This window comes from Liolophura sinensis, chromosome 1 (genome assembly GCF_032854445.1).
Source record: "Liolophura sinensis isolate JHLJ2023 chromosome 1, CUHK_Ljap_v2, whole genome shotgun sequence".
NCBI classification, from domain to species: domain Eukaryota; kingdom Metazoa; phylum Mollusca; class Polyplacophora; order Chitonida; family Chitonidae; genus Liolophura; species Liolophura sinensis.
The window spans coordinates 13,999,150-14,027,015 of record NC_088295.1 but is presented as its reverse complement, the minus strand read 5'-3'; the positions used below and the strand labels follow the sequence as shown (position 1 = coordinate 14,027,015).

Below are 27,866 nucleotides of genomic sequence, written 5' to 3'. Positions count from 1 at the left end.
ACTAGTATAGAAAGTAGGTACATAGAATATTATTGTTGTCAGAGAAGCATGAACATTTCACCAGGTTTATAATAAAGCAAACATTCAAAAATCTACTTTCTCAGGAACTTACACTGCTCGTATTGCCGACTTTACATTATTCACAAGTAATTACAAATTCACAGGTAACTCTCATGAAAACATTAACCACTACTCACGATTGACATGATAATAATAAGCATTTCATTCCTGACAACTCAGAAAGTAACGATCATTTTATTCACATTGGCCAGTAGGGAATCACGGGCATATTTCCCGACGGTTGTACAGTACATTTGTGCGTAACTACTAACTAACAGTTTGTTAAGTAGTTAAGCACCCTAAAAAAGCGAAAGTATGAAGAGAAAACCTGAAAGTACCCACTGTACCAAGTTGGCGTTTTTGCTTCGCACTTTCGGGCATTCGCAGCGCACAACGATATACGACAATCACGGCCATTTGAATCATGGACTTTTAAACAACCAGCCATGGTTATATGAGATTCATGGATAACATAACGAGATATATAGATAACAACTTTTGTTTATTTGGAAGCGACGTTTCGGTATAGATACTAATACCGTTTTCAAACTTGAAAACCATATTGGTATCTATACCGAAACGTCGCTTCCAAAGAAACAGATGTTGTTTTCGATATATCTAAATGCCTCTCAAAGATGAGATTCATGGACATTTGAACCAACAGCCATGTTATATGAGAATAACGGACATTTGAACAACCAGCCTCGGTTATATGAGAATCATAGACATTTGAACCAACAGCCATGTTATATGAGAATCACGGACATTTGAACAACCAGCCTTGGTTATATGAGAATCATAGACATTTGAACAATCAGCAACTATTACATGAGAATGACGTCCATCTAAACACCCGACCATGCTTATGTGAGAATTACGGCCATTTGAACCAAAAGCCATGATTATATGACAATAATGGAGGTTTGAAGCGAAAGCCATGGTTATATGAGATTCATAGACATTAGAACAATTAGCCATAGTTGTATGAGAATCATGAAAATTTGAACAACCAGTCATGCATGATTATATGAGAATCATGGACATTTGAACAACCACCTTTATTATATGAGAATTATGGACATTCGAACAACCAGCGATTATTTGATGAGAATAACGACAATTTGAAACAAAAACCTTGATTATATGAGAACCCCTGCCACTTTACCCACCAACCATGACTGTATGATATTTACGGTCATTTGAACCGCCAGTGACGATAACATGAGCGTGACGACCATTTGAATAATTAACCTTGGTTACCTGAATGGGACAACCATTTGACCCATCAGCTATAAACCATTTGAATCTCACATATTTTATAAGTCACTCATGGAAACAAAAACAGACTTGCAGTTAGGACTGCCGATAGAAAGAAGATCATGATAATGCCTAGCCAAACATGACAGTCATCGACAATAGCATGGTCGCATCATACAATATGAAATGATTGTTTACAGTCGTAATCACGCGTTTGAGGAGTGGTACTTGTAATTCAATGACACAAACCGATTCAGTGTAGTGCTATCTTTAGACTATTTTCTAATCCATTTCGCAATGAAAGGGGGTAAAACTTATATAAAGACTATTAGAGCGCATTCATGATATTCACTAGACAAAGCAATTAAAGAGACATCCGTAGTCCACGTGTTTACATCATGTACATGTGTATGTCGAAGAAAGCCTACAAAAACTACACCAAGGCCAAAAAAACACATACGTTAAAAGGTTTCCATCTTTACTGTAACGTAAACGCGACTGACCGGAAATTATTTTTTTTCCTGCCCTATTTTCTCTTTCATCATCTGTTACGACTCATCTGGGATATCGTTACGACTCACTGATCCTTACGCCTGTCTGGAATAACTACTTTAGCCAAGTCATCCGCCAACTTTACCTCGGCTGGGACAGCGGAAAGTCGCCAGTGAAAAAATGCACACCAGATTCCAACCCTCGCCAGTAAAGGGCACGGGTACAACCATGCTTTTTGATAGGAAATTTCTAGGTTTCCCGACTCTCACTGTATAATTGGCCTTGGCGACAATAATCGGTCTACGCCACACCTGGGATTGTTTATCAGTAACTTGTCAAAAACCAGCAGCCCCGCTATAGATGAAATATTGCTAAATATAGGTAAGTTGTTGATAAGCAGCAATGAAATGAATAAATAAATTACCTTACTTCAAAGCACAGACTTCCCCAATTTTAATTTAATTTTTTGCTGTCCTTTTTAAATCCCTTTTGCCTCACGCTTAAGGCTTAATAAATTGAGCTTGCGACAGCAATTAATAGCTTAAGAGCAATTTGTAACTGTTGTAAAGAATAATTAACCCATTTTGCAATTCACTTTGGACTTTGGATACGTGTTTTGGTTAAATATATCCGTGTCCCCATTTGTTTGTGTCTTCTGGATATATACTTCACATTTACACGCCCAGTAATGAAACTGGAAAGTCTTAAAGCAAAACCGGTCCGTTTTTTTAGCCCATGCAACCAGCAGTAGTATAAAAAATATATGTGATTTACCTTCTCTGAACCAAGGATGGCTCCTCGGTATTATCTCAGGCTATAAGAAAGTACTCTATAATGGCAAAAACAAATATACAAGGAAAATATTTTTTCCATTGAAGTAGGCTTGTTTACTTTTCGAGAAAGCCTTCCAGGCTCCGTAACATTGTTCACACAGGCTTACAGAAGCTATATTCGTGCTAAGACGCCCACAATATTAATATATATAGCTATAAATAAAACCAGTCGGCTGTGTATCAAAACCATACTTCAGCCAAGCGAAAAATTATTTTGACGTCAAAATCGTGATGAATCAGGCACAGTTGTTAATGTTACAGAAGTGAGTGAGTGAGCGCTTGGGGTTTAGCGTCGTACTTAACAATTTTTCAGTCATATGACGACGAAGGAGTCCTTAGAGTGCATGTAGTGTGCCTCCTTGTTGCAGGACGGATTTTCACCGCTCTTTTATCTAGTGCTGCTTCACTGACACGCCTTACCGAAGGCAAGTTAGCCCGATTCATTATTCTGATACGGGTTAACCAGATGAAATCCCTTTCATTGCTGAACGCCAAGCGAGGAAGTTACAACTTCCTCTTTTAAGGTCTTAGGTGTGACTGGACCCAGGATTGACGCTGGATCTACCGTTCCCGAAGAGGACACTCTACCAACTGTGCGGGCCGGTAATGTTACCAGGAAGACAGATCTATACGTGCATGATACCAGTGCGTCAAACTCAGCTGTGTATATATCTAGCTCTGTATAGACCTACTGGTGGTTTGTGTACTATTATTGCAACACCCATCTCCATATCTCTTGCCCGAAAGCAAGTGGATCACAGTATGTTGCCTCAGCTTTTAATGTAATGCATGCATAAATACACCAGAATCACCAGAACGAGTTCTGTTTGTATAACCCCTATAGCTCCCGGGTATAAATTAAGGCATATACACGGATGTAAATACATACCTTCAACGTCAGTGCTAAAAAATACGGATCAAAAATTAAACAGGAGAGTCAGTTCCCGATGACATTGTGATATTTCCGTTTGTTTGTCGTTGTTTGTCGTTCCTTTTTATTTTTGTTTCTCAAAATCGGTTATATCATGGGAATGCCTTCAAACAGTACGGGATGTGTTGTATCTATATGTACTCTGAAGTGCGGTCATTTGACATTTAGTGCAATCTGCGAATTATTTATACTGTATTAATGGGCACGGCAAAAGGCATAGAGGCAAACATGGGTTTAAGAGACAGACTTGACTGATCAAATCCTAAAATCAGATGTGTAACACTTCGTACAAACGCAATTTATAACTGTAGCATAATGCTAAATGATTCCTTTAACGATTTCCAGTACAGAAATACCGAAGTATTGGGATTTCATGCAGAATTAATAGTTCTCCGCTCCAGAATGACCATTGAGTTCATCATGTCCAAGTTGTTTAAAGGACAACTTTAGATTTAAATAAATTCAAAATATTGCGGAAACATCTTGTTGATTTCTATTCTTCAGTTATACATGTAACCAACTGAGATTTCACCACTATACAAAGCTTCTCCTAATCAAGATTTTATCTAATATCTTTCTAAAATGAGTTGGTTTCAAAAGACAGTCCGTCGAATGCGCCAGTGCAAGATGCAATTTTGGATTTAAACTTTTTTTTGCTAAATTTCTGAAATGTTGCAGTTTCTCAATATCTCATTCAGAGCATTCGACAACGCGTTACACCAAAACCACACGGATTCCATAACTGCACGCCTGAATAACATGTCGTTTTATTTTATTCATGTACAAAGTTATGCAGAAAAGTTATATGCAGAGTTATATCCAGAAACTTGTGAAATTGATAAACTTCATAAACGAGGTTCCTTTACACTCACTGGATGTTACATAAATTATTAAATAAAATAAGGCTGATAGAATCCATAAATGAAACATGTTCTTTGGCCTCAGTCAATTATATGCAGAGACGTCAATACTTCCGAATGTTATGAAACTATCTGTGTACATATATCAGGTCAGTGCATTTGGAGTACTCTGTCCATTGTCAAATATTGTATGAATAACCATATTAATATATGTAATAAAACACAAAGTTTTCAGTACCAAGTTACGAAGGGCTTTCGGCAACTCTATCTTCCATGGAACACCAGTGAGGTGGGGCGTGTCTCCATTGTTTGGCTGCAGTTTTACATGGTGAAGTTTGTCATGTGCCTGGCGACGAGTATAGTTGTTCATACTCTGGACAGCATTTTGGTTCTTGGTTCTTCTGTTTGGAAAGCAACAGTGTGATAAATAAATATAACCAATTGTAGATTCACATTACTTTGATGGGCTTAGGGTTTATACTAGTATTAACGCCTTGCGAGGGACAATGACATGTTTTTACAACTGATGACGTCATTAGATAAGGTTGGGTCTCGTGGGCATGGCGCGATGTGAATCGCAGCCAAATCCGAATCTGAATGAAACCGTCATCAGCTAATCCAGAAGACATCTTACCAGAGGCACTATAATTACTACAAACTAACTACAATCTGCCCACGCTCTCTGACCTATTCTTACCGATTTCAATTATCACCGCGTCTTTTAATATGCCATCGGCTCCGGGAGCTCGCTTTTCATCAAGGACTACGATTGTAGTCATTTACGTCGAGAATTTTCTTTGATCCAAAGTACCTCTTTTAATGCCATGGCATTTCTGTCCCTTGGAGAGAAATCATGTTTCTTTTTGTTATGCACGAGATTGACAGGTAAAGTGCAGTACCTTTGATCCCATCATCAAAACTCAACTGTAATCAAAAAATACTGAGACCCTTGTTTTTAGATAACAAATGTTTTGCATCAGCCTATGTTTACTTTATCATCCCTGAAATAGATGCAAAGTCTTCACTCTCAATCTGTTGCATGCAAAACGTCTTTGATAATGTTTGTTCTGTTTTAAAGGTAAGTAATGGATAATTAACAATGTTTTTCTAGATCCGTCTGTGGCCGACATCAAGAGTAAGATTCCTAACCATTCTTAAGTCCCTGATAGCAGGAGTGCACAGCGAGTGGTAAAAGCTACCCATACCTACACACACACGTCAGCGAATGCGGTAGAATATTGTTACACGGAGAATTACGTTTGGCTGAGGACATGCCGTAAGACTTTAATAAGCTCTTTAAAAGAAATATAAATCAGCCAGTTTAAGTCTTGACGAGCAGAGCTGCATTAATCTATAATTTGTGAAGGGGGTATTTTTTTATCCCTAAGTCAAGAAATGCTTCATTAAAAGCACGAAGCTCTGCTGTAATTAAATGCCAATTTCCATAAAGAACATAGTAGTGTAATTCAGGACAAGTCAAAGCAGGAGTAGATTTCATAAATCGTGAAATATACATGGTGATTTCTCCATGCATGTTTTGTTAAAGTGTATTTGTCTGAAAAGAACAGCACTTTTTGCTTTGAAGGGTACTTTTTTTTAACCTTTGGGCATTAACCGAATTAACGATTTAACGTGAAACCGTGACACCACCAGAGATCCGTTATAACTGAAGGTACATCACCAGGGATCAGTTATAACCGTGAATACACAACCAGAGATCAGTTATAACCGTGACTACACCACCAGAGATCAGTAATAACCGTGAACACTTCCAGGCAAAGATAGGCTATAACCACGAATACACCACCAAGTATCCATTATAACCGGAGGTACATCATCAAACATCAGGCATGACGTTCATACATCACCAGAGATCAGTTATAATCGTGAATACACCACTAGAGGTCAGTTATAATAGTGGATACGCCACCAGAGGTCAGTTATAACCATGAATACACAGCCAGAGATCAGTTATAACCGTGACTACACGACCACCTATCAGTTATAAACGGGACACCCATCAGACATCAGCTATAACAATGAACACACCACCAGAGTTATCACCTTGATTTCATCATAACACAGCAGAGATCAGTTATGACAAGTTTGTTGTAGCAAATTATGGCTTAAACGTTACTTCGACTTGAACACATTTCTGTTTCTTCCTTGATGACTATTACGTAAACTTATTCCAAAAACACTATACGAGTTTTATTCCGATAAACAAGGGACTCTGTAAAAATTTCCAGCTTTCGAGTGAGTGAGTGAGTGCTTGGGGTTTAACGTCGTACTCAACAATTTTTCAGTCATATGACGACGAAGGAATCATTAGGGTGCATGTACGTGTAATGTGCCTCCTTGTTGCAGGACGGATTTCCACTCCAGCTTTCGACTTAATGGGATAATTAATATCCGGTGGGTTTTTAATCACCGTATTTGTGAGTTACAGGTCGTCAGTTTGTAATACGAACACGAAACAGTAAAACAATGACTAGACCATTATCCAAACTGTATAGAATATTACGAGATATCAACAGTTATTTTACTGTGGGGTATTGATGTGAAATTCTATTTCTTGTATATTTGGTTAAACCACGTGAAGCTCAAAAGTACAAGCTATATGAGATTGGTTATAAAATGACTCTTCAGACATACATTTGTACGCCAAATAATTTTGATGTTATTTCTTCATTTTAATCGTCAAATAAAGAGTTATCATTTTTCTCACCCACGATATTGATTGATGGTGAAAAATTTATCTTGCACCTTAATTTGCGTTACGCTTAAAATCATACACTTATAGTTATCACTACCCACGAGTTGTGACAAGTGTGTCATTGTCGCGAGTAGAGACCGACTGATCATGACTATCTTGTGGTGAGCCATGCAAAGATATTGCTAGAGTCAGTAAAACTGTGACGCTATTTATTTCAGTGGCCATCCTCGAATACAGGGATTTCTATTTTAGTTGTTGGAGTATTCCGTCAAGCAAAATAATATGAAGCTGACACCAGACACACAAAGAAGTGTTTCATAACTTGGCAATGAGTGCAGGTGATCACAAGCTCACGTGTGAAGAGCAAGAACAAAATAAAGCATGTGCTAAAAATGCCCTTGATAAGCTACTGCACGGCATTGCACGGTACCGTTTTAGGATTCGAATCCTACCTTAAACTCCAATGTGGCTTCAATCACGATATGTTAATTCGTAATCTGATGCCCTTCATCATCAGTATTTCAGAAGTATGGTTACACCTTATTTGTCAAGCTTTTTGAGTGGCATTTCTGGAATTATCTCTGCTTTGTAGCGGAATATCATTTTATATGACAAGAGAGCTTTTGTAGCAGGATCTATAGCAAAGATATGGTGCTCTTAACTTACAAAAAACACACGTGATGTAACATGGACATGGATTTGAAATCCCTATAAATGATCACATATTATTTATTTTCCAACCAACAATGAAAACCGACGTCTGCTTCATTAGTTAAAAGCTAGCAAAATGGGTCAAACATGGGACATTGTTTTATGCTAATATCAGGCTTCCATTCTTGGCTGCCGTGAGACCATATTGGTATGGGGATGTTAAGATGAGTATGGATTAAGCAGAACAACATTAGCGCTGTATAATACCATTCAGAATAATGGTTTTATGTACAGTGTTAGCGACAAAATAAAGCCATATTGGTATCTTGTACAGTGTTAGTCACAAGACAAAGCCATTATGGTAACGTGTATACTGTTAGTCACAAAACAAAGTCATAATGGTATCATGTACAGTGTTAGTCACAAAAGAAAGCCATTATGGTAACGTGTATACTGTTAGTCACAAAACAAAGTCATAATGGTATCATGTACAGTGTTAGTCACAAGACAAAGCCATAATGGTATCTTGCACAGTGTTAGTCACAAGACAAAGATATAATGGTAGGATGTACAGTGTTAGTTACTGTATTATCAGTCATTATGGTAGCATGTATAGTGTTAGTCTCAAAACAAAGCCATTATGGTATCTTGTACAGTGTTAGTCACAAGACAAAGCCATTATGGTAACATGTATACTGTTAGTCACAAAACAAAGTCATAATGGTATCATGCACAGTGTTAGTCACAAAACAAAGTCATAATGGTATCATGTACAGTGTTAGTCACAAGACAAAGCCATTATGGTAACATGTATACTGTTAGTCACAAAACAAAGTCATAATGGTATCATGTACAGTGTTAGTCACAAGACAAAGCCATAATGGTATCTTGCACAGTGTTAGTCACAAGACAAAGATATAATTGTAGGATGTACAGTGTTAGTCACTGTATTATCAGTCATTATGGTAGCATGTATAGTGTTAGTCTCAAAACAAAGCCATTATGGTATCATGTATAGTGTTAGTTTCAAAACATAGACATTATGGTAGTAGGTACAGTGTTAGTCTCAAAACAAAGCCATTATGATGGTAGCATGTACAATCTTAGTCTCGAAACAAAGCCATTATGGTAGCATATACAATCTTAGTCTCAAAACAAAGCCATTGTGGTAGCATGTATAGTGCTGGTCACAAAACCAAGCCATTATGGTAGCACGTACAGTGTTAGCCTCAAAACAAAGCCACTATGGTAGCATGTACAATATTAGTCTCAAGACAAAGCCATTATGATATCATGTATGGTGTTAGTCACAAAACCAAGACATTATGGTAGCATGTACAGTGTTAGCCTCAAAACAAAGCCACTATGGTAGCATGTACAGTGTTAGTCAAAGGCAAAGCCATTATGGTAGTATGTACAGTTTTAATCACAAGACAAAGTCATTATAGTAGCATGTATAGTGTGGGTCACAAAACAAGGCCATTATGGTAGCATGTACAGTGTTAGTCACAAGACAAAGTCATGATGGTGGAAGGTATAGTGTTAATCTCAAAACAAAACCATTATGGTAGCATGTATAGTATTAGTCTCAAAACAAGGCCATAATGGTATCATGTAAGTGTTAGTCACAAAACAAAGTCATGATGGTGGAAGGTATAGCGTTAATCTCAAAGCAAAACCATTTTGGTATCATGTACAGTGTTAATCTCAAAACAAAACTATTTTGGTATCAGGTATAGTGTTAATCTCAAAACAAAGACATTATGGTAGCAAAAGTCTCAAAAACAAACCACAATAATAGCATGTACAGTGTTAGTCACAAGACAAAAGCATTATGGTAGTATGTACATTGTTAGTCAAAAACAAAGCCATTATGGTAGCTTGTGTAGTGTTGGTCTCAAAACAAAGCCATAATGATAGCATGTACAGTGTCACAAGACAGAACCATTATGGCATTATGTACAGTGTTAGTGAGAATACAAAGCCATAATGGTATAATATACAGTGTTAGTCACAAAACAAAGCCATAATGGTATCATGTAAAGTGTTAATTACAAACAAAGCCATTATGGTAGCATGTACAGTGTTAGTCACAAGAAAATGTCATTACGGTAACAGAAGTTTCAGAGGATTAGACTGTCACACGATTATAAATACAATTATTATTAAGTCTGATCGTATTCCGTGTTCAAAGAATTGCAGACCTTATAGCGTAATAACATCTAGGGACAATTCGACCGTGGGTTTTTAACTGGGAACATGGTTATTGGATATTTCAGGAATGTTTACGGTGAAGTTTTCGATGGTAAAGTAGGCGTTATTATTTGTGTAATCTATGTTAAGCCTTAAAATGTAAATGTAAATGTTTGTTATTTTGCCTGTGAGAGTTATTACCGATTCACACGTTTAATTTTTTGTTTAAAATTTCAATAGCTTGATTCTAGATCATATGTGATATTCTCATGTGATATTCTCATGTGATATACTATCCGTGTCAGTAAATCCAGAAGCTGCTTCAAACAAAGCATCAGTTCTGGCATGACTAAAGGATTCCCCGTCTTCAAGCAATAAAAAAACTTTAAAGGTAGGATTAACCATTAATTTATGTATAGTTCTCGACGTGCTTGTGAAAACATTCCTCGAAATGAAATAATAACGCATCCGTTTAGAGTAGCCAGACAGACCAGTGCTTAATGAATATTTTCTGACTGTTGACTGAAATCTGTGAACACGGCATGTGAATTAGGTTTAAATAACTCACAGATAGAGCTCAAAGCTGTCGTAGCTACCATATAATGTTGGTCTTAAAATATCTGTGTGAAATGACTTTGTGTGTCTCGGGTGACACAACAATGAATAAACAAACAAAGCACAAAAGATGATAGCATTCGGATTTTTTGTATTCGGCAAAAAATCTGATGTTTGGGTATTGTGCCTGTGTCGAATGTGAATGAAAACATATCTGATGTAGTATGCGATATAGTCTAATCATTAGTATCGTATGTTTAAAAGCATATTTGAAAACTTGATATTTTCTATTTAAATAGTTATCTATAGCTCTGCACTACATGTTAATAATGCTGGCTGAACAGGTTGTCAAACACTGGAGAGTCATGAGAATCAGACCGTATGGTTGAGGAATTGTTAGACTCTGTTAAGATTATTAGACATTTTGACATTTTGGTAACATGCTATACTTTACATGTAAATCGCAAAATTGTCGTGGTGAAATCATTTGGAATTGCTTCCTGACCAATATGTATACGACTGCTTAGAGTGAGTTAAAGGAGACGATCTGATCATCCAGTTAACTGTGTATCCGTCTTAGTCAGCGGTGCGATATTAAATATATTGCCTGTCAGGAGTTTGTAGGCCTATGTCGCTCACGACTGAGTGTTTATTTGACCATTCAATGGACGGCGACTTGCTCGGCATGGCAGTGCGGGCGACTACGGTTTTGTTGGTCGCGTTGATGCCTCTGGGCAGTTGTCAGCAACGCTGCTGTATGCCCAGTCAGTGGGAGTCTCCTATAGGTATACTCGAGGGATTCCATTCCACGCACACCAACACAAGCGGGGAAGTCGAGGTATTTCCTCTATGTAATACCAACCTACAGCGACAAAGGGGACACTTTTTGGGTTATGTTCATAAAGTTCTATTCCTCGTTTATCTTCTCCTGAGTTACGTATACAACAACCGATGGCGCCTCACAAAACCACGTCAGATGCAATGTAAACGCCTCATATTTGTCAAACATTTGTCTTCCACGAAATATTTCTGAAAGCGAAGATGATATTTCTGTTCACAGATTTCTGCCAATGTAATAATTTAACCACGTTTTCCTGGGAGATTAGAAAAGCCTTCAGTTTACAGCCATTCACAGATGAGATCCATTCATATATAGGCCCACTGGAAATTTTGTTTGACCTCCTTTATTTGGGTCTATCTGTAATAGATATGGGGTATAAAGAGTAACGCATGGACTGAATTTTCACCTTTAAATACCTGCTTTAGTTCAAATGTGGATTATTAATTATTGTGCTGTCATTTTCATCCACGTTACACAATGAGAAAGTCCGAATGTCAGCTATCATGAAATGAGCAACTTCATCTTATTCAGTCATGATACCAAGGCACAAGTGTGCGTTCATCTGAGCATCTGGTGCCACCAACATGTTCTAATTAGGCCTTTCTTGGGTGGGGTGGGGAAAGGTGAGATTATCATTATGATGAGATATATGTCATCCCATTAGCGGAGTAGCTAATAAATGTTCATAAGACTGTCACAAAGACACCCAACTACTAATGACCGTGCTTTTCTAGAGCAAATAAGAAAATGTGTTTTAATACGCATTTAAAACTTGTAGTAATTCAAATCGGGATGTTGTGATTTAAGATTAGTTAAAACGGTTGTGATAAAACAAGCCTTCTTCTGGTCAGTGTTTCATTTTTCTGTTCATGTTTATGATAAGGATAAGGAATGGTCCAAATATGACCTGGAACATAATATTCCATGACGTCTAATTCGTTTTTTTCACCACACAAAGCAATTTTTACAACAAAAAAACACTTGTCAAATCATAATGAGGGGAAACGCTATTTTGGTTATACTCACCGTGAATTTGCATTACAGAAGATTATAAGGTGAACGAAATTGCTCTAATATTTTTTCAGGGCATTGACAGAATATCTTACGATTACCCGAATAAGAGAGTGGCAGGAACCATGACAGTGACGTCAGGCGGAAAACCTGTCTCCAAAATCAAGTCCATCACAGATTTTCATCGGGTAAATTATAATTGTGGTATCTGTTCATTTTATCATTTTTTGAGTTGAATAATTGGTGCTACAATTTTACCGACCTGAAAATGACGTGTATATAAATGAAGATATAGTGCACTGGCCTTGGACTTATTGGTTTTTACTTAACAGATTATTTAAGGGTTAACATTTGTGGCTTCAGAAAACAAAATTTGTTGTGGAAATTGAAACTTGATTGGACCATTTGACTTGATTGGATTCCCAGACATGACTCAACAATACGTTGGTTTCCACGTAAAGAATCAGATGAGTTTGGCAACTTTTGTCCCTATTTTTTGCTTACTTTATATTTGGCCTGTGCTGTCTTATCAGTTTATTTACATGTGCAATTTTCAGACAAATGAGATGAATCTAAAAAGGTGTTGATCCACCTTTGCATAATGCATAATGCAAACATAAACACACCCGGAAACAGTTGAGAACTCGCATGTTTGATAGACATGCAGTTTTATTTCCTCATTACGATAAAAGACTGTTTATTCTAACAACCATACATGTCATTGTCTATAGTTTACCTGCTTCTGTCATCCTACCCCACTTCATCAATCTCCAAACATTCGATACCTATCGCTCACTTCACTGACTACACCCACAGAATCATTCCTCGGACTAGCCTTCTGTTGAGCCTTCTTTTGTTTGATGTATAACTGAACTGTGTATTTATACTGGTGTGACTGTTTAGGTATCCTGAAGATGATAAATAAAATTTTGTCGAAATATTGAAAAGTCAAATATGCGACTTTTCAGTTGTTGTTTTTTTTTTATCTAACCTTTTGCAACATACTAAGATAAATCTTATAATAAAATATTTTAGTAGCAAATTTCGGCAGGAATACATGGAGCTGGAATTAAACCGTGAGTGAGATGTATATACATTTTGGGCATGTAAAACTTTGTGTTAATTATAATAAATTGTGCTGGGGTTAAATACTTGCAAAACTTACATCTGGCACCTAACTTGTGTAGTATCAAAGTAGCACAACCACACCTGGCACCCATGTTGCCTAGTACGTACATAGAACAACCACACCTGGCATCCCAACTATCTAGTTCGTACATAGAACAAGCACACCTGGAATCCAAGCCGCCGTCGTATAAGTGAAATATTCTTGAGTACGGCGTAAAACACCAATCAAATAAATAAATAAATGGAATCCAAGCTGTCTGGTACATACATAGAACAATCACACATGGCATCCAAGATGTCCACTACGTACATAGAACAACCACACCTTGAATCCAAGCTGTCTAGTTCCTACATAGAACAACCACACCTGGCACCCATGTTGCCTAGTACGTACATAGAACAATCACACCTGGCATCCAAGCTATCTAGTACGTATATAGAACAACCACACCTGGCACCCATGTTCTCTAGTACGTACACAGAACAACCACACCTGGCATCCCAGCTGTCTAGTTCGTGCATAGACCAAGCACACCTGGAATCCAAACTGTCTGGTACATACATAGAACAACCACACCTGGCACCCAAGATGTCCACTACGTACATGGAACAACCACACCTGGCACCCATGTTGCCTAGTACGTACGTAGAACAGGAGTGAGTGAGAGTGAAAGTTTTAACGTCGCTTTCAACAATATTTCAGTTTTATCGCGACAATAAAACGTCAAGTAGTCGATCTACTAGGGATAATTCATTTACTATTCAGTCAAAAAAGGACACCAGAAGTCACATAACAAACACAGACGGTAGTTTAAAATCACAGCTTTCCTGCCATACCAATAGTAGAGAGAAAATCAAAAATAGTATCACTTTCTACAACGTACATAGAACAATCACACCATCAATCACACCTGGCATCCAAGCCATCTAGTACGTATATAGAACAAACACACCTGGAAATCCAAGCTGTCTAGTACGTACATAGAACAATCACACCTGGCATCCAAGACAAAACTGCATTGGTTGGATTGGCCAGGGCTTCTCAAAAAGTACATTTTATCAGTCAACGCAGAATAATGCTTCCAGAATATGTTTGAATAAACTCCTTGCAAACATGCGAAATGATTGAAGAATTACAATACACTTGACATCCAAAGTGTCCGGTACCGGTACGTAAGTAACACAACCATAACTAACATCCAAGATGTTTGTTAAGGCAGTTACTCGGGTTATGTTGTACTTTGGAGGCTTATCTACCCATGTTGCCTTGCATGTATAGGAACTTAGAAGCCCACCTGTACTAACCTGATACCCTGCGTGTGGAGTACCGTAAAAGCACATTCACAACTGTTCTCCAACTTATGGATGGATACCATCTACCCATGTTGCCTTTCAGGTGAGCCTTAGAAGCTCACCTGAATTATGAAACTTGTTTCTATAGTATCTCGAAATCTTACATACCCAGTGTAAGATGCCCAGTTTGTATAGCTCGTAGGTGCCACGCTACACCTGGTCACTGGCTGATATGAGATTTCATGTCACTGTATTTCACCGTTTATTTATGATATTTTTCAGTAATAAGATGTATTATTGTCATCACTAATACGTGTTGTTGCTGTAACTTTGTATTTATATCATTCCGCACTCTTTTCTCGTGCGGCACAGCTGCTTTGGTGTGGGTGGAAATAATATTCTAAATCTGTTAATACGGGGCCGTGAATTTGTGAATTATTGCCAGTATGACTATGTGAACCAGTCTGTCATGTGTAAATTCTCCTCGCCACGATAAAGCTGAAATATGACCGAAAGAGGGTTATGCCATAATCGTTCATTCATTTCTAAACATGCATTCTAATGATCTGATCACAACATGTTTAGAGCTAATGTAAAAAGCAGAATCAAATTTTTACGTTCAAATAAGACCTGCTCAGTGAGAGGTACTAGCTTCTCTGTTATATCAAAGAGCAATATTTTATTCAGTTATGATTTGTGCCTCTTGCGCAAAAACAACCGTAGGTTAAGTTGTTTGTAACTCTCATGGCAACGTGTCATCTTAACATGTGTTCACTTTGTGCAAACAGCCCTTGACCTGTAATGCGTGGGCATTGAAACCATTTCTGTGGTGTTATGATTGTATTTATTGTTTAAAGGAAAAGACTTTTAAAATATAAAGTAAGGTTCATCATGAAGAAAACTGAAAAGTATGCATAAAAATATTTTCAATTATTTTTTCAGATTTTTTTTTGAGAGTGTTTTGTTGAAAACGTATGCAAGTATCATTCTTATAAAATGTATTGGTGATATGCAGCAAATTTTCATTAAATCGCTATCAGATGTTTTGATGATAACAATCTGCCATGAGGGCAGTCAGAAGTGAGATATCTCTTCACTCATGTAATTTACGATATTCATAGTCTACACATGTACTTTATGCAAATAACTTGGAATGGACGCAGCACGACTCCCTTTTCCAGTAGGTTAATTTGTTACATGATACGTACTCAGCTTGTGAAGGGAAGTGTCTCAAATTACAGAGAACCGAAGTGAAATGCCACTTCTTGGCATATGTGTGACATGGTTGAGCAATGTACGGAACTTCCTAATGGAAATTTACATCATGCGAACACCCCCGTATGTAACTGAAATGGATAGGATAAAATAAAGTTGGGACTTCGCTGATAGATGTATGGTACTGAACAAAATACTAGTAGTGTCGCATTTAGCTTTTGCGACGTTTCTACTGAATACTGCTGAACATAAAACCCCTGGGATTGGCCACCGTTATTGGTGAAGATATCATAATAAAATGTATTCACCATTAGTCATTCAAACGTGTTTGTACCAAGCCAAAAGTCCTTGAACATGACGCAAACAAAATCTGTTCCACTTATTCGAAAGTATGTGTCATATATTGATGAACGTGATTTCTTTCCTCCGATAATGGTGAGGAGTTTCACAATTTCACAAACAAGGGCTTCAAAACGTTGAAAGTATCCAAAATCACGTAAACTTTTAGGTTTTGCCACACCTAATATAGGATGACAAACCTATTGCCGAGGTTTAGGGTGTTTACCGCACATCCTTTAGATCTGTTCACGAGAATGGCGACGCGTGTATACAGTACGTTGTGATTTATGATCAGACAGAACAAAATCGTGCTGTTTCATAACCGAGGATGTAATTTTCTAAAATCATCAAGCTGCTAGATTTTACTTCATGTTGGTAGGTTAGACGAACTAACAGTGACCAGCTCACATCGTCATGTACGTTTTGGTTTATTTATTTATTTATTTATTTATTTGATTGTTGCTTTTAACGCCATACTTAATAATATTTCACTTTTACGAAGCCGATTTCCTCTCCGGTCGTATGTCTTCAGTGACCTGCTGATGGTAGTGGGTTTCCTTCTAGTTCTTCCCGGTTTCCTCCCAGTATAGTGCTTGTCTCCGTCGTATTATGTTAAATGAACTATTCTTCAGAATAGCATAAAACACCAATCAAATAAATAAATGACTAAATAGATATACGACGGTGGTCAGTTTATGGGTGAAGGAAACTGGAAACTGGTAAACCACCGAACCATCGTTACTGACGAACTTTCCCACATGTGACGAACATTAATGCACACTATATTGGTGGAAGATAAATGGTCGTCGAAGGCCGCAAGAGCACAACGGAAGGCTTATTGTCGCCAAGGTCATTCATTCATTACGTTAATAGGCCTACCACGGATGGCTGGAGTAGGCAATATAGTGTGGCATTATACAGTAACTATACCTAGGTATCACGCAGGGTCTCGGTTTGCTGTTAAGTGACCAGATGGCACTGTTTATTTCATTTTGGTCACGGCCAGCTCTTGTGAATGGGATTCTGTTCATAAATGTTATTCACATATTCCACACTTTCATATAAAGGGACGAACAGGAATCTGAACGACTTTAATATATTCATATTTTGTGCAAATTTACATATTCTTCCATATTTATAGTTTTTGAAGCAATAAAATTACCAGAAAACATATAGCTTATTTGCCATTACATTGACTAAACTTAAACATATTTTAATACACATACAATGTGTTCAGCACAACAACATTTGCACTGACTTTGACTTATTCATCACTTGATTTATTCACAGAAAAAGACCTACATAATCAGTGACAAGAACTGTTCCGTTTCGGATATCGATGGCAACGAAAAACGGAAGGACTGGGAATGCATTCCAGGTAACAAACCGTTCTTAACATCTATATATATCAGAAGACAGTTGGTCTAATGTGTGTGTGTCAAGAGACCAATCCGGTCTAATGTGAGTGTTTCAGGAGACTCTGTCCGATGTGTGTATCAAGAGACTTCCCCAGTCTAAGGTGTGTGTATCAAGAGACCACCCTGATCCAAGGTGTATGTATCAAGAGACCACCCTAGTGTAAGGAGTGTGTATTAAGAGACCACCCCAGTCTAAGGTGTGTATATCAAGAGACCACCCGGTCTAAAATACATGTATGAGAAGACCACCCCTGTCTAAGGTGTGTGTATCAAGAGACCACTCCGGTCTAAGGTGTGTATATCAGGAGGCCACCTCTGTCTAAGGTGTTTGTATCAAGAGACCACCCCGATCTAAGGTGTGTGTATCAGGGGACCACCCCGGTCTAAGGTGTGTGTATCAGAAGACCAACGCGGTATAAGATGTGTAGTATCATGAGACCACTCCGGTCCAACGGCATGAAAACAGCTCAAACTAAAGGACCCTTGCTAAGGCTTGTTATTCTGGAATCCTGGGAGGATAAAGCACTCATCAGAATGAAGCCTTTGGCGACGTATCAACATTGCAATTTGGACTGCAAACTGACCAAAATTAAATTCTCAATTGCCTAACAGAATCAGTAGCACAATCTGATAAACGTTAATGTGTAATTTTTTTCCTGAAGAAAAATTGCCTACAATTTTTGGAAAGACATGAATAATTCTTGGACGTACGCCAGTCTTTTCTAATTATTAAATTATGAATATGATCAAATGTTGTCAAATCAGAGATTCATATACCAATGATTATCAACAAAATAAACGTCCAACACACGTCACGTCCAGAATCCATAATCCAAAGGACCATGTCCATCACAATCATTCACGTGCCACGCCAAGAATGGATAATAACAAGATTTATGTCCATCACAATCATTCACGTGCCACGCCAAGAATGGATAATAGCAAGAGTTATGTCCATCACAATCATTTACGTGCAACTCCAAGAATGGATAATAGCAAGAGTTCTGTCCGACACAATCATTCACGTGCCACTCCAATAATGGATAACAGCAAGAGTTATGTCCGACACAATCATTCACATGCCACTCCAAGAATGGATAATAGCAAGATTTATGTCCATCACAATCATTCACATGTCACTCCAAGAATGGATAATAGCAAGAGTTCTGTCCGACACAATCATTCACATGCCAAGCCAAGAATGGATAATAGCAAGAGTTATGTCCATCACAATCATTCACATGCCACTCCAAGAATGGATAATAGCAAGAGTTCTGTCCATCACAATCATTCACGTGTCACTCCAAGAATGGATAATAGCAAGAGTTATGTCCGACACAATCTTTCACATGCCACGCCAAGAATGGATAATAGCAAGATTTATGTTCATCACAATCATTCACGTGTCACTCCAAGAATGGATAATAGCAAGAGTTATGTCCATCACAATCATTCACGTGCCACTCCAAGAATGGATAATAGCAAGAGTTATGTCCGACACAGTCATTCACGTGTCACTCCAAGAATGGATAATAGCAAGAGTTATGTCCGACACAGTCATTCACATGCCACGCCTTGAATCATTAATCACAACGGCCATGTATAGCACTATAATTCACATGCTGCGCCCAGATTTAGTAATAGCAAGTAGCATAAAATATTGTTGGTAACACATTTTAAATTCATAGATGCCATTTAAGTGTAACACACAAATATGTAAATCTCAGAACCGGTGTGTTAAATACAACTTTTCATGTCAGTACAAAGTAAACCCTTTGTCTGCCTCAGATTAGGCGGAAACGGCACAGCTATGACAACATATGTCCTGAACGCCACATCCTTATTCGCCAGTGAGATTGCTCTACGTGTAAAGAAAATTATAATGAAGGCAATTTATTGAGGAAATTGACAAACCAGTTGAATTAAACATATTTTGTGATGTAGGTTGAAGTCATACTGTTATGTCACAGGTGGTGACAGCGGTTTTGTGGGCATCTTATAAAGAGGTCAGCAAGCTAATGAGAGCAGAGAGATAGAGATCTTGCTAATATAACCCACCTAGAAGACACCAGTACGGTTTAAACAAATGAGCAGCAACAGATGTGTATAGGGATACAAGAGACTAAAGGGTTTTAACATTCCATCCGTCACAGAAATGTACCTACCCCATAGATTCTAAGGGCAACACCACCAAGGGTTTTTGCTTATAATCCTTTCTGAAAGTCAGTCATTGATTACAGACTTGAGTTCTGAATTACAGGTTACAAGACTGTAACAATTACAGGTGGCACAAGTGTAAGAAAAACAAGTGGCGCAACAGTAACATTTATGCACGTGCCAAATCTGTAACACTTACAAGCTGACAATCTGTAACAATTACAGGTGGCAAATCTATAACAATTACAAGCTGACAATCTGTAACAATTACAGGTGGCAAATCTGTACCAATCACAGGTGGCAAAAGTATAGCAATTACAAGTGAACTAACTGTAACAATTACAAGTGAACAAACTATAACAATTACACGTGACACAACTGTAACAATTATATGTGACACAAGTGTAACAATTACACGTGGTTCAACTGTAACTGTAACAATTCAAGTTATGATTTTTTAGAACATAGTTCTACAGAAATCGTTGATCGTAATGGTGCCGAGAATGCAACTGTTTCCGCTGACGTCATGCGAAACTTTTTGCTTTGAAACCATATACGGGCATTGGGTACGAGTGACGCAACATGGTGTTTCAGGTTGATATAACATGGCCTCGAAAGAATTCCTGATTAAAATTTGATTTATAGTGTTACTAAGCACGTAAAAAAAAATGAATGGCCTTTTAAATCTGTTACTATCCTCACTATACTGAGGATACCTTATTTTTGTCTTTTCTTTTAAACTAAAGCACTAACCGTGTTAGCTGCCCGGTTTCCCATAGCCCTTGTACTATGATAAACGTAAAAAACGTTTTTGTGTTTAAGACGACGCCACTTACGCTGGGTTGACGTACTTCGGTGGTGGGAACCAGAGGTTGTACGTGGACCAGTGGCATTATAAGATAAAGGGGATGGACGTAAGAATGGACTTTGCCAGACCGAGTTGTGTCCCCGTGAGTGAGGCTGTCACTGGACAACTGAGCGCTGATAGTATGTTAGCACATCTTTGCTTTCCTGTGTTTATCAGTTCACATCATTAATACTGCTATTAATACAAATAAATAACATATGTTCAGTCGGAGGCTAACCTTCCTTTAACCACTGAGGTCACCCCTCCAAAACCAGCTCTCTTGAGTGCGACTGCGGTTTTAAGTCTGTAGGTTGTCTGGTACGCAACGACAGGCGCATGTGAAGATTTATCTCTGGTGAACCACTCGTCTTGAAAATCTAAAGACCTTGTGTAGATTAAATTAAGAACGAACAGAAATCATGAAAGAATTTACCCAGAGACTAGGCGATTGGGGAGTGCTATTCCACACGCAGGGTTCAGGCTTATTTATTCAGGTATGGAGTACAGATGAAACAAAGTAATCTCATAAAGTAAAACATCATCGACTGTGTGGTAATCAGTATTCTATTTGTTCTGCACTTCTTTGTGACAAAGCCTTTTAATATTTATGAAACTACATGACTTCCTGTACCAAATCTGTGAAACTCGCTTTCTCCCAGCCAGATAATCACAGCATTCAGTTTGTAAACCTATAGCTTTTTCAGCCAATAATGTAGTTGTGTATGTGTTAGTTTTAGTGCTTGTCGATTTTTGATCTGTGTATTGCGCTAATAGCGACATTTGTTTCCACCAGTGGACGGGCTGGTTCTGGTCTCTTACTCAGGCTTAACATTAGGGATTCGCGACGAAAGGGTGTTTGACCCTCCTGAGAACTGCAAACATTCCGGCCAGACTATAGTAAGTACATACATGTAGGCCCACCCTGACACAGTCGAGGGTACAGGACTATCCAAAGTCACTGTTTTGCTACCTGTAGGTGACATCATTATTAGTAATATTAGTAATGCCTATATGACCATAACTTGTATACACAAACTGTACACATCGCTGGCACATCAATGCAAGATTGTTCCTAAGACATTAAGCATAACCCCACAGTAGACATATAATGAATTGTTACTCACAACTGTTTTATTTATTTTTTTTTATTGGTGTTTTTCGTTCGTATTTATTTATACGACGAAGGCCAGAATTTTAGTCAAATATGCATAACTCGCACCTGTTTTACACAGTTTAACGTAATGCGATGATTCTTCACGTAGAAAGTTCATATCAGGGTATATTGCTGGAGCAAGTCAAGATAGACCATGGATGGCGTTGTAAGTGGAATGCAAGTTGTAAGTCATTCCATGGCCCAAAATTCCACAAACCCAGAGAGCCTTTCGAATACTTATAGAGATACCTGTCTTTCAGTATATCGATATGTGCTGTATTCCGCAGCTCTTTCCACAACATATTTCTTTGCATGTTTAATATACAAATCTTGTCTTATGGTATCTTTTCAGACGGTTGGCGGATCCGGAACTGTAGGCGGCATCATAGGCAGGATGAGGAGACAAGCCAAACATGAACCATAATAAACAACTATAACCACAAAGTTTTACACGTGTATCTTCTAAAATGTGGTTTGGCCATTGTATTTTATTCACTTTTTTATATTTACGTATCACTCAAGTCAACAGCTGTAGGCTTGAAGTTCTGTGCTCTCTGAATGGCTACACATCTTGCTCCACCGGTCTCTCTGTTCTATGAGTGTGATCAACATGACCAGGGACAAGAGAACTGTTCACCAATATTCCCTCTGTAGAATTTGGCTGAGGGGGAGAAACCAGAACATGTTACAGTGAGCTTGTAAAGGAGAAAAAATTTAATGTGATGAAAACTATTTTAAAAATGTGGTCTCAAATTATTTGTTAATTTAGAGTATTTTCTCTGAGGCTGAGACTGACTTGGCGTACGAAATACTTGACATGTTCATACCCTGTTTTCTCTGGGGCAGGTGGTGATACGTTCACCGTATCCGGTCATCTGGGATTGGTTACCTCCCTTGAGTAAGGTTTCCAGCGATAATGAAATACTACAACTACACCTTAAAGAAGAGCACCACTCATAATCAAATTAATCGTCACACAAAATATCGATAAATACTGTATCTAAATTTCATTTCTCAAATTTTCTTTTCTTTTTCACCAACATAAATATAATGTAAGAATCATGTGTTTGTCTTTATGGATTATAAAATATCATTAAGGAGAATGACATCACATTCATTTTCACCGTGGAGATAAAATTCATATTCATGCATTGTATATTCAAGCATAATTCAAACATACAAAATTGCTCATCTTATTATTCGACTTGAAATCAATAAGTCATTGTACAGAGTCACAGTCAAAGTTTTGAGCGGTATTTCTAAAACAAGCAATAAATCACCTGATTTATTTACTCGTCCGCCAACGTATTAGATAGATTTCAGATCCCGAAAGATTTCAACGGAGCATATAGTTGCAGCCTTTTATACAGTTGCGACTGGAAATCCCCTCGAACGTCCTTTCACATGCCTTCACATCTCCCGTGCGAATCCTAGCATCAGATACATTCCTCTCATAATTATACTTCGTACACACACTTGTGTATACCAGTTGGTGTATGCATGATAACGTTAGAAGTGTTTATGGAATTTCCCTGCAGTTGGAATAGGTAATTCATATATTTTGAGTTCTTGTCCTAATTCATCGAATTTAATACATTACAAATTATGATACAGCAATGTGATTGGTTAAGGTCTGTATGTGATCTATATGGGAACATTAATCTGTTTTAACAACACTTAGGTTCATAGCGTTTAACGTTGAATACTTGCCCTGCCGAAAATGTCAGAGATAAGTTTAAGATCAAGGGATGGTTCTGATAACATCGTGTAAATGGTTAAATGTGAACTGAGCAGGTGCCCGTCAAACTTAGCACTGGTCATGCTGGTCACAGAATTCTCATCTAAATAAAGTGTGGTTTAGAACACGAGGGCAGTGGTGTGGACAGAAAATGCGTGTACTACTGCTTCTAGCCACGGTGTTGGCTGGGGTCACCGCCCAGGCTCCCTGCTGCTTCCCCGCCCAATGGGAAGCCTTCGCTGGAATACTAGAAGGATATTATCTGCCATCCACCGACACCCCGGGAGAAGTTGAGGTATGATACACATATAGCTAGGTGTTTTACGACTAGAGCGTCAACGTTTTAACTTTTGCCTTGTATACAATGTCACAGATTTGTTTTCACACATAATTTATCTCACATACTAAATGTATGCATGTGATGTATTATTTAAGGATTACACTATTTCAATCATCTCAGCGTTTTCGATCGGGGTGTGCTGATTTTAAGCTGAGTTAACCACAACGTTTGCTTTCCAATTTCAGGGATACGACTGGGTGTCTTACGATTATGTCAACAAAAGGCTGATGAGTAACCTGTCTCTGGTGACGGATAATGACACTCCCATCCGAGGAGTAGTTATTATAGATTTCAAAAAAGTAAGAAAATCATACATACGAGGATTGCTTCATATAAACCATGTACTCACGCTCTTCCGGACAAAATACTGAAGGGTTCGGGTGGAAAAAACATTTAGCTACTGTCGATTGTGTGATCTTTTGATCGGCAGAAAACTATTTGTGAATCATGCGAACAGTTTTCAATTAGACCCCACCTTTTAAAATACTCTCAGGAATAAGTGAATGAAAACCTATATTTATATTTAAAGGTTTGTGTTTTACCGTTGACAATTAAGAGCACGTGATCAGTGACATGTGCATCTATCATCTGACCAATCAAATTGGGTTTCTATCTCTGTCACTTCGTCTTGTGCGCTTATTTGTAGAGGTAATTTTCCGAACAATGACACACTAGCACTGCCTAATCAATAACAGCTTTTCTTAGGACAATACCAAAACATTATTCTTTAGAGATAATATTTTTGAGATAAGTTTTGTGACTTATTATTTGAAAACTTGCTATGTTTAAGCTGTTTAACCGTATGTGAATATTACAGGGAAGGCGTTACGATATATTCGGCAATAACTGCACGTCCAAAATTTACAAGGGTGACATTCCCAAAAACTGTGTTCCAGGTATGTGTGCTCCTATTTCATTTTGTTCAGCATTAAAATAACGGTTTCATATTAGAGAACTCTTAACACTCGACACCAAACATATAATAAAAGGGTGGGCAAGGAGGCAAAGAATTATCGGTTTTCCAACTGAGAAATTCACAAAATATTTTAATCCCACAAAAGTACAAAGAATAGCATATATCTTTGTGGCCACCATGTTATGGTCACTGTCAAGTACAGCCCTAAGTTTGCAACACGACAAAATATGAGTCGCATTTGTAATCGATAAATAAGAAAAGCAGTCTCCAATCACTAATTACTACATTTCCGTCTGAAACAATGTACAAACTTAAGCGAGGATTTAAAGTGACTGGAATTGCTCATTGCGTATGGATGTAGGCCTAACATGTCCATCAGTGTGCATCCACTATTGCAAGTCACTTCGCAAATCATCACGTGTATTCATCAATTATGGAGCTTTTATTGTACGAATGCTACTCATTAGAAAATTCTCTTATATATTCAGATCACTCATCTACAGGTAGGTTCAGTAGATATAATTGCCGTTATTAAAATCACAGTGCTGGACCAACGCGTAAATTCTCGTGCAAATACACCGACGAATAAATCTACGATGTTTAAGTCGTATTATACCGTTCATATATACGTATGTTTTTCAGATAATGCCAATTCCACCGGACCGTCCTATTTCGGAGCTGGTAACAACAAACTAGTGTTTAACAGCTTCCAGTTTTTATACAATAACTTACCTGTGTTTATGACGTTCACTCAACGTGACTGTATTCCTGTCAGTGAAACCGTGATTGGTGGTATTGCTCCCGGAAGTAAGTGATACATCACACTTTGTGTAGCTGAGAACGTCACACTCCAAAAACAGACGCCTTCAATTATATAACTGATTATAAACCTCTACAATGGTGGCTTGGTTAAAGATTGTGGCCTCTCGATTTTATATTTAATACATATCTGTTTTCCAAAATTGCAGCATCAGAATATTCCAAGCTAGGGTGACTCCCTGATCAACACATATATAAATCTGAACTGTTGAAGCTATAACCTTTTCCCGGACAAAAATTGAAAATTTCATGTCCTCTCGACACGCATAAGACGTACGGGAGCGGTAAAGCAATTTAAGATGCAAAAATGCTTTTGTAAAGAGTTTTATTTGATTGATTTTATCTGATTAGTCTTATACGACGGTAGTCAGCATTATATAGTGGGAGAAGGGGGGGGAGGGGGGTCACAACCGTCTGCAGGTTATTGGTAGGCCTTCCAAATCACAACAGGAGAGGAAGCCAGCATGAGATGGACTTGAACTCACTTAGCTGTACTTAGTTTAAAACAAATATGACATTTCTCAAATATCTTGACCTTTCTCAAGTTAAAGGCTTTGTGGGCATCACCTATACTGGGTTAACTGTTGGAATAAAGGACCCCAGGGTTTTCGAGCCCCCGAAAGACTGCTATCACTCTAACGAAGAAGCTGTAAGTATTTTATCGGACCACACTGCATGTCAGGGGCGTTCAGATTGGGCTTAACTTTTGTGGTATATTAAATACACACATGTATAAACATATTAATTAGAGTTTATCACCCTAAATTTAACAAAGCCATAAACAATTCCTCCTAATGCATATGATGCCACATCCCACATGGGCCTAATATTGTCTGAAATTGTCTTCTCCTTTATATGAAGCTTCTTCAGTCGCTGATGCTGAATGACTTTTTTTCTCACAGCAACCAGGCGGCTCTCTGGGCTCAGTCATCGGAAGGAAGAAGAGGGGTTTGGACTAAGCATGCGTACTGAAGTTTCTTTCTTTGGTGGGCGATAAAACTAGTTGTGTGTTACAGCCTGTTAATAAAGTTATGAAAATACAACATTAATCTCAAAGTCCTTGTCTTCATTTCTGTGTTTTGTGTCATTCTTAGCAGATAGAATTTGACTATTAGTTTTCGCAGAACTGGGTACTTCAGTACCCAGTAGTTCAGTATATATCGTTTGGAATAGCAGGACATGACCAGTATCCTGTATTGCTCTGTGTATTTTGTATGTTTCTGGTTTACAATGACTGTTTGGCTTTCATGAAGTGGGACAGGTTTATGAATGTGTGAAACCGAACACAGCCAAAACAGAAAAACCTGACAAACCTCCAGACTTAAAGCCGTAGCCGATCCAGCGACAACTGGATTTGAACTTACGATGGTCAAAGACCCATTAGCTTCGACGATAGTGACGCTATTTTAGGATGAATTTGCGATGTCAGCTGAATGAATACCATTTGAGTGGTCGTACCCTAGGTCACAGAGTGTTAGTGGTTTAATCAGCAATTGTCCACCATTTTGACAATGGGAAGCATACCTGGGTGAACTGGAGGGCTATTACAAACCTCACTCACACGATGCGGGGTTAATCCCGGTACGCTTCTCCTTGAGTGTAGCGAATGACACCTGGCCACACAGAGACAATCCTTAAACTAATGTAGAGAAAATGTTTGTGTTTTTGGCCATGTTTTTGTCAAGAGGTGATTGCAAGAACATTCAGTCACAATGTTAACAAGTCACAGCAAACATACTATTTTAGTACAATATGTTTTTCTTTGCGGTGTTTGACATGAAATGTACATTCGCAGGTTAGAGACTCGTGCAGCAACGCCCAATTGCTTGTAAGGTGATACTGTATTTCTACTATATTAACAATGCAGTCAATTTTAATATTTATAGGGAAAGAACCCTCACATATTTATGTGTGGGAAAACATAATCGTAATTTGGCGACACGTTTCATCAGTCGTGAGACTGACTACTTCTCATGACTTTTTGTATTCTCTTCACTTGAAACTCTTGATCAGAAGAGTTGCAACAATTCCTAGTTACATATAAAAATTCTCCCTGTACAGACAACAATGTCCAGTTGCGCCGTGTCCCACGATGGAGAAATA

At 38.1% G+C, this 27,866-nt stretch overlaps 2 protein-coding genes across 2 annotated transcripts; both read left to right on the top strand.

Annotated features, from left to right (window-relative positions):
- Positions 1-11,258: 11,258 nt before the first annotated feature.
- LOC135466670 (uncharacterized) lies at positions 11,259-22,407 on the top strand. Its single transcript, XM_064744298.1, has 6 exons — positions 11,259-11,386; positions 12,475-12,588; positions 17,666-17,753; positions 20,773-20,937; positions 21,591-21,694; positions 22,303-22,407. Exons 1-6 carry the CDS (start codon positions 11,273-11,275, stop codon positions 22,372-22,374), a joined length of 657 nt encoding a protein of 218 aa, XP_064600368.1. The 5' UTR covers positions 11,259-11,272; the 3' UTR covers positions 22,375-22,407.
- A 1,352-nt stretch (positions 22,408-23,759) lies between these two features.
- On the top strand, positions 23,760-26,800 carry LOC135462101 (ependymin-related protein 1-like). The gene is made up of 6 exons (XM_064739458.1): positions 23,760-23,983; positions 24,214-24,327; positions 24,846-24,924; positions 25,587-25,751; positions 26,309-26,412; positions 26,666-26,800. The coding sequence occupies exons 1-6, from the start codon at positions 23,840-23,842 to the stop codon at positions 26,720-26,722; spliced, it is 663 nt and encodes a 220-aa protein (XP_064595528.1). The 5' UTR covers positions 23,760-23,839; the 3' UTR covers positions 26,723-26,800.
- Positions 26,801-27,866: the final 1,066 nt, after the last annotated feature.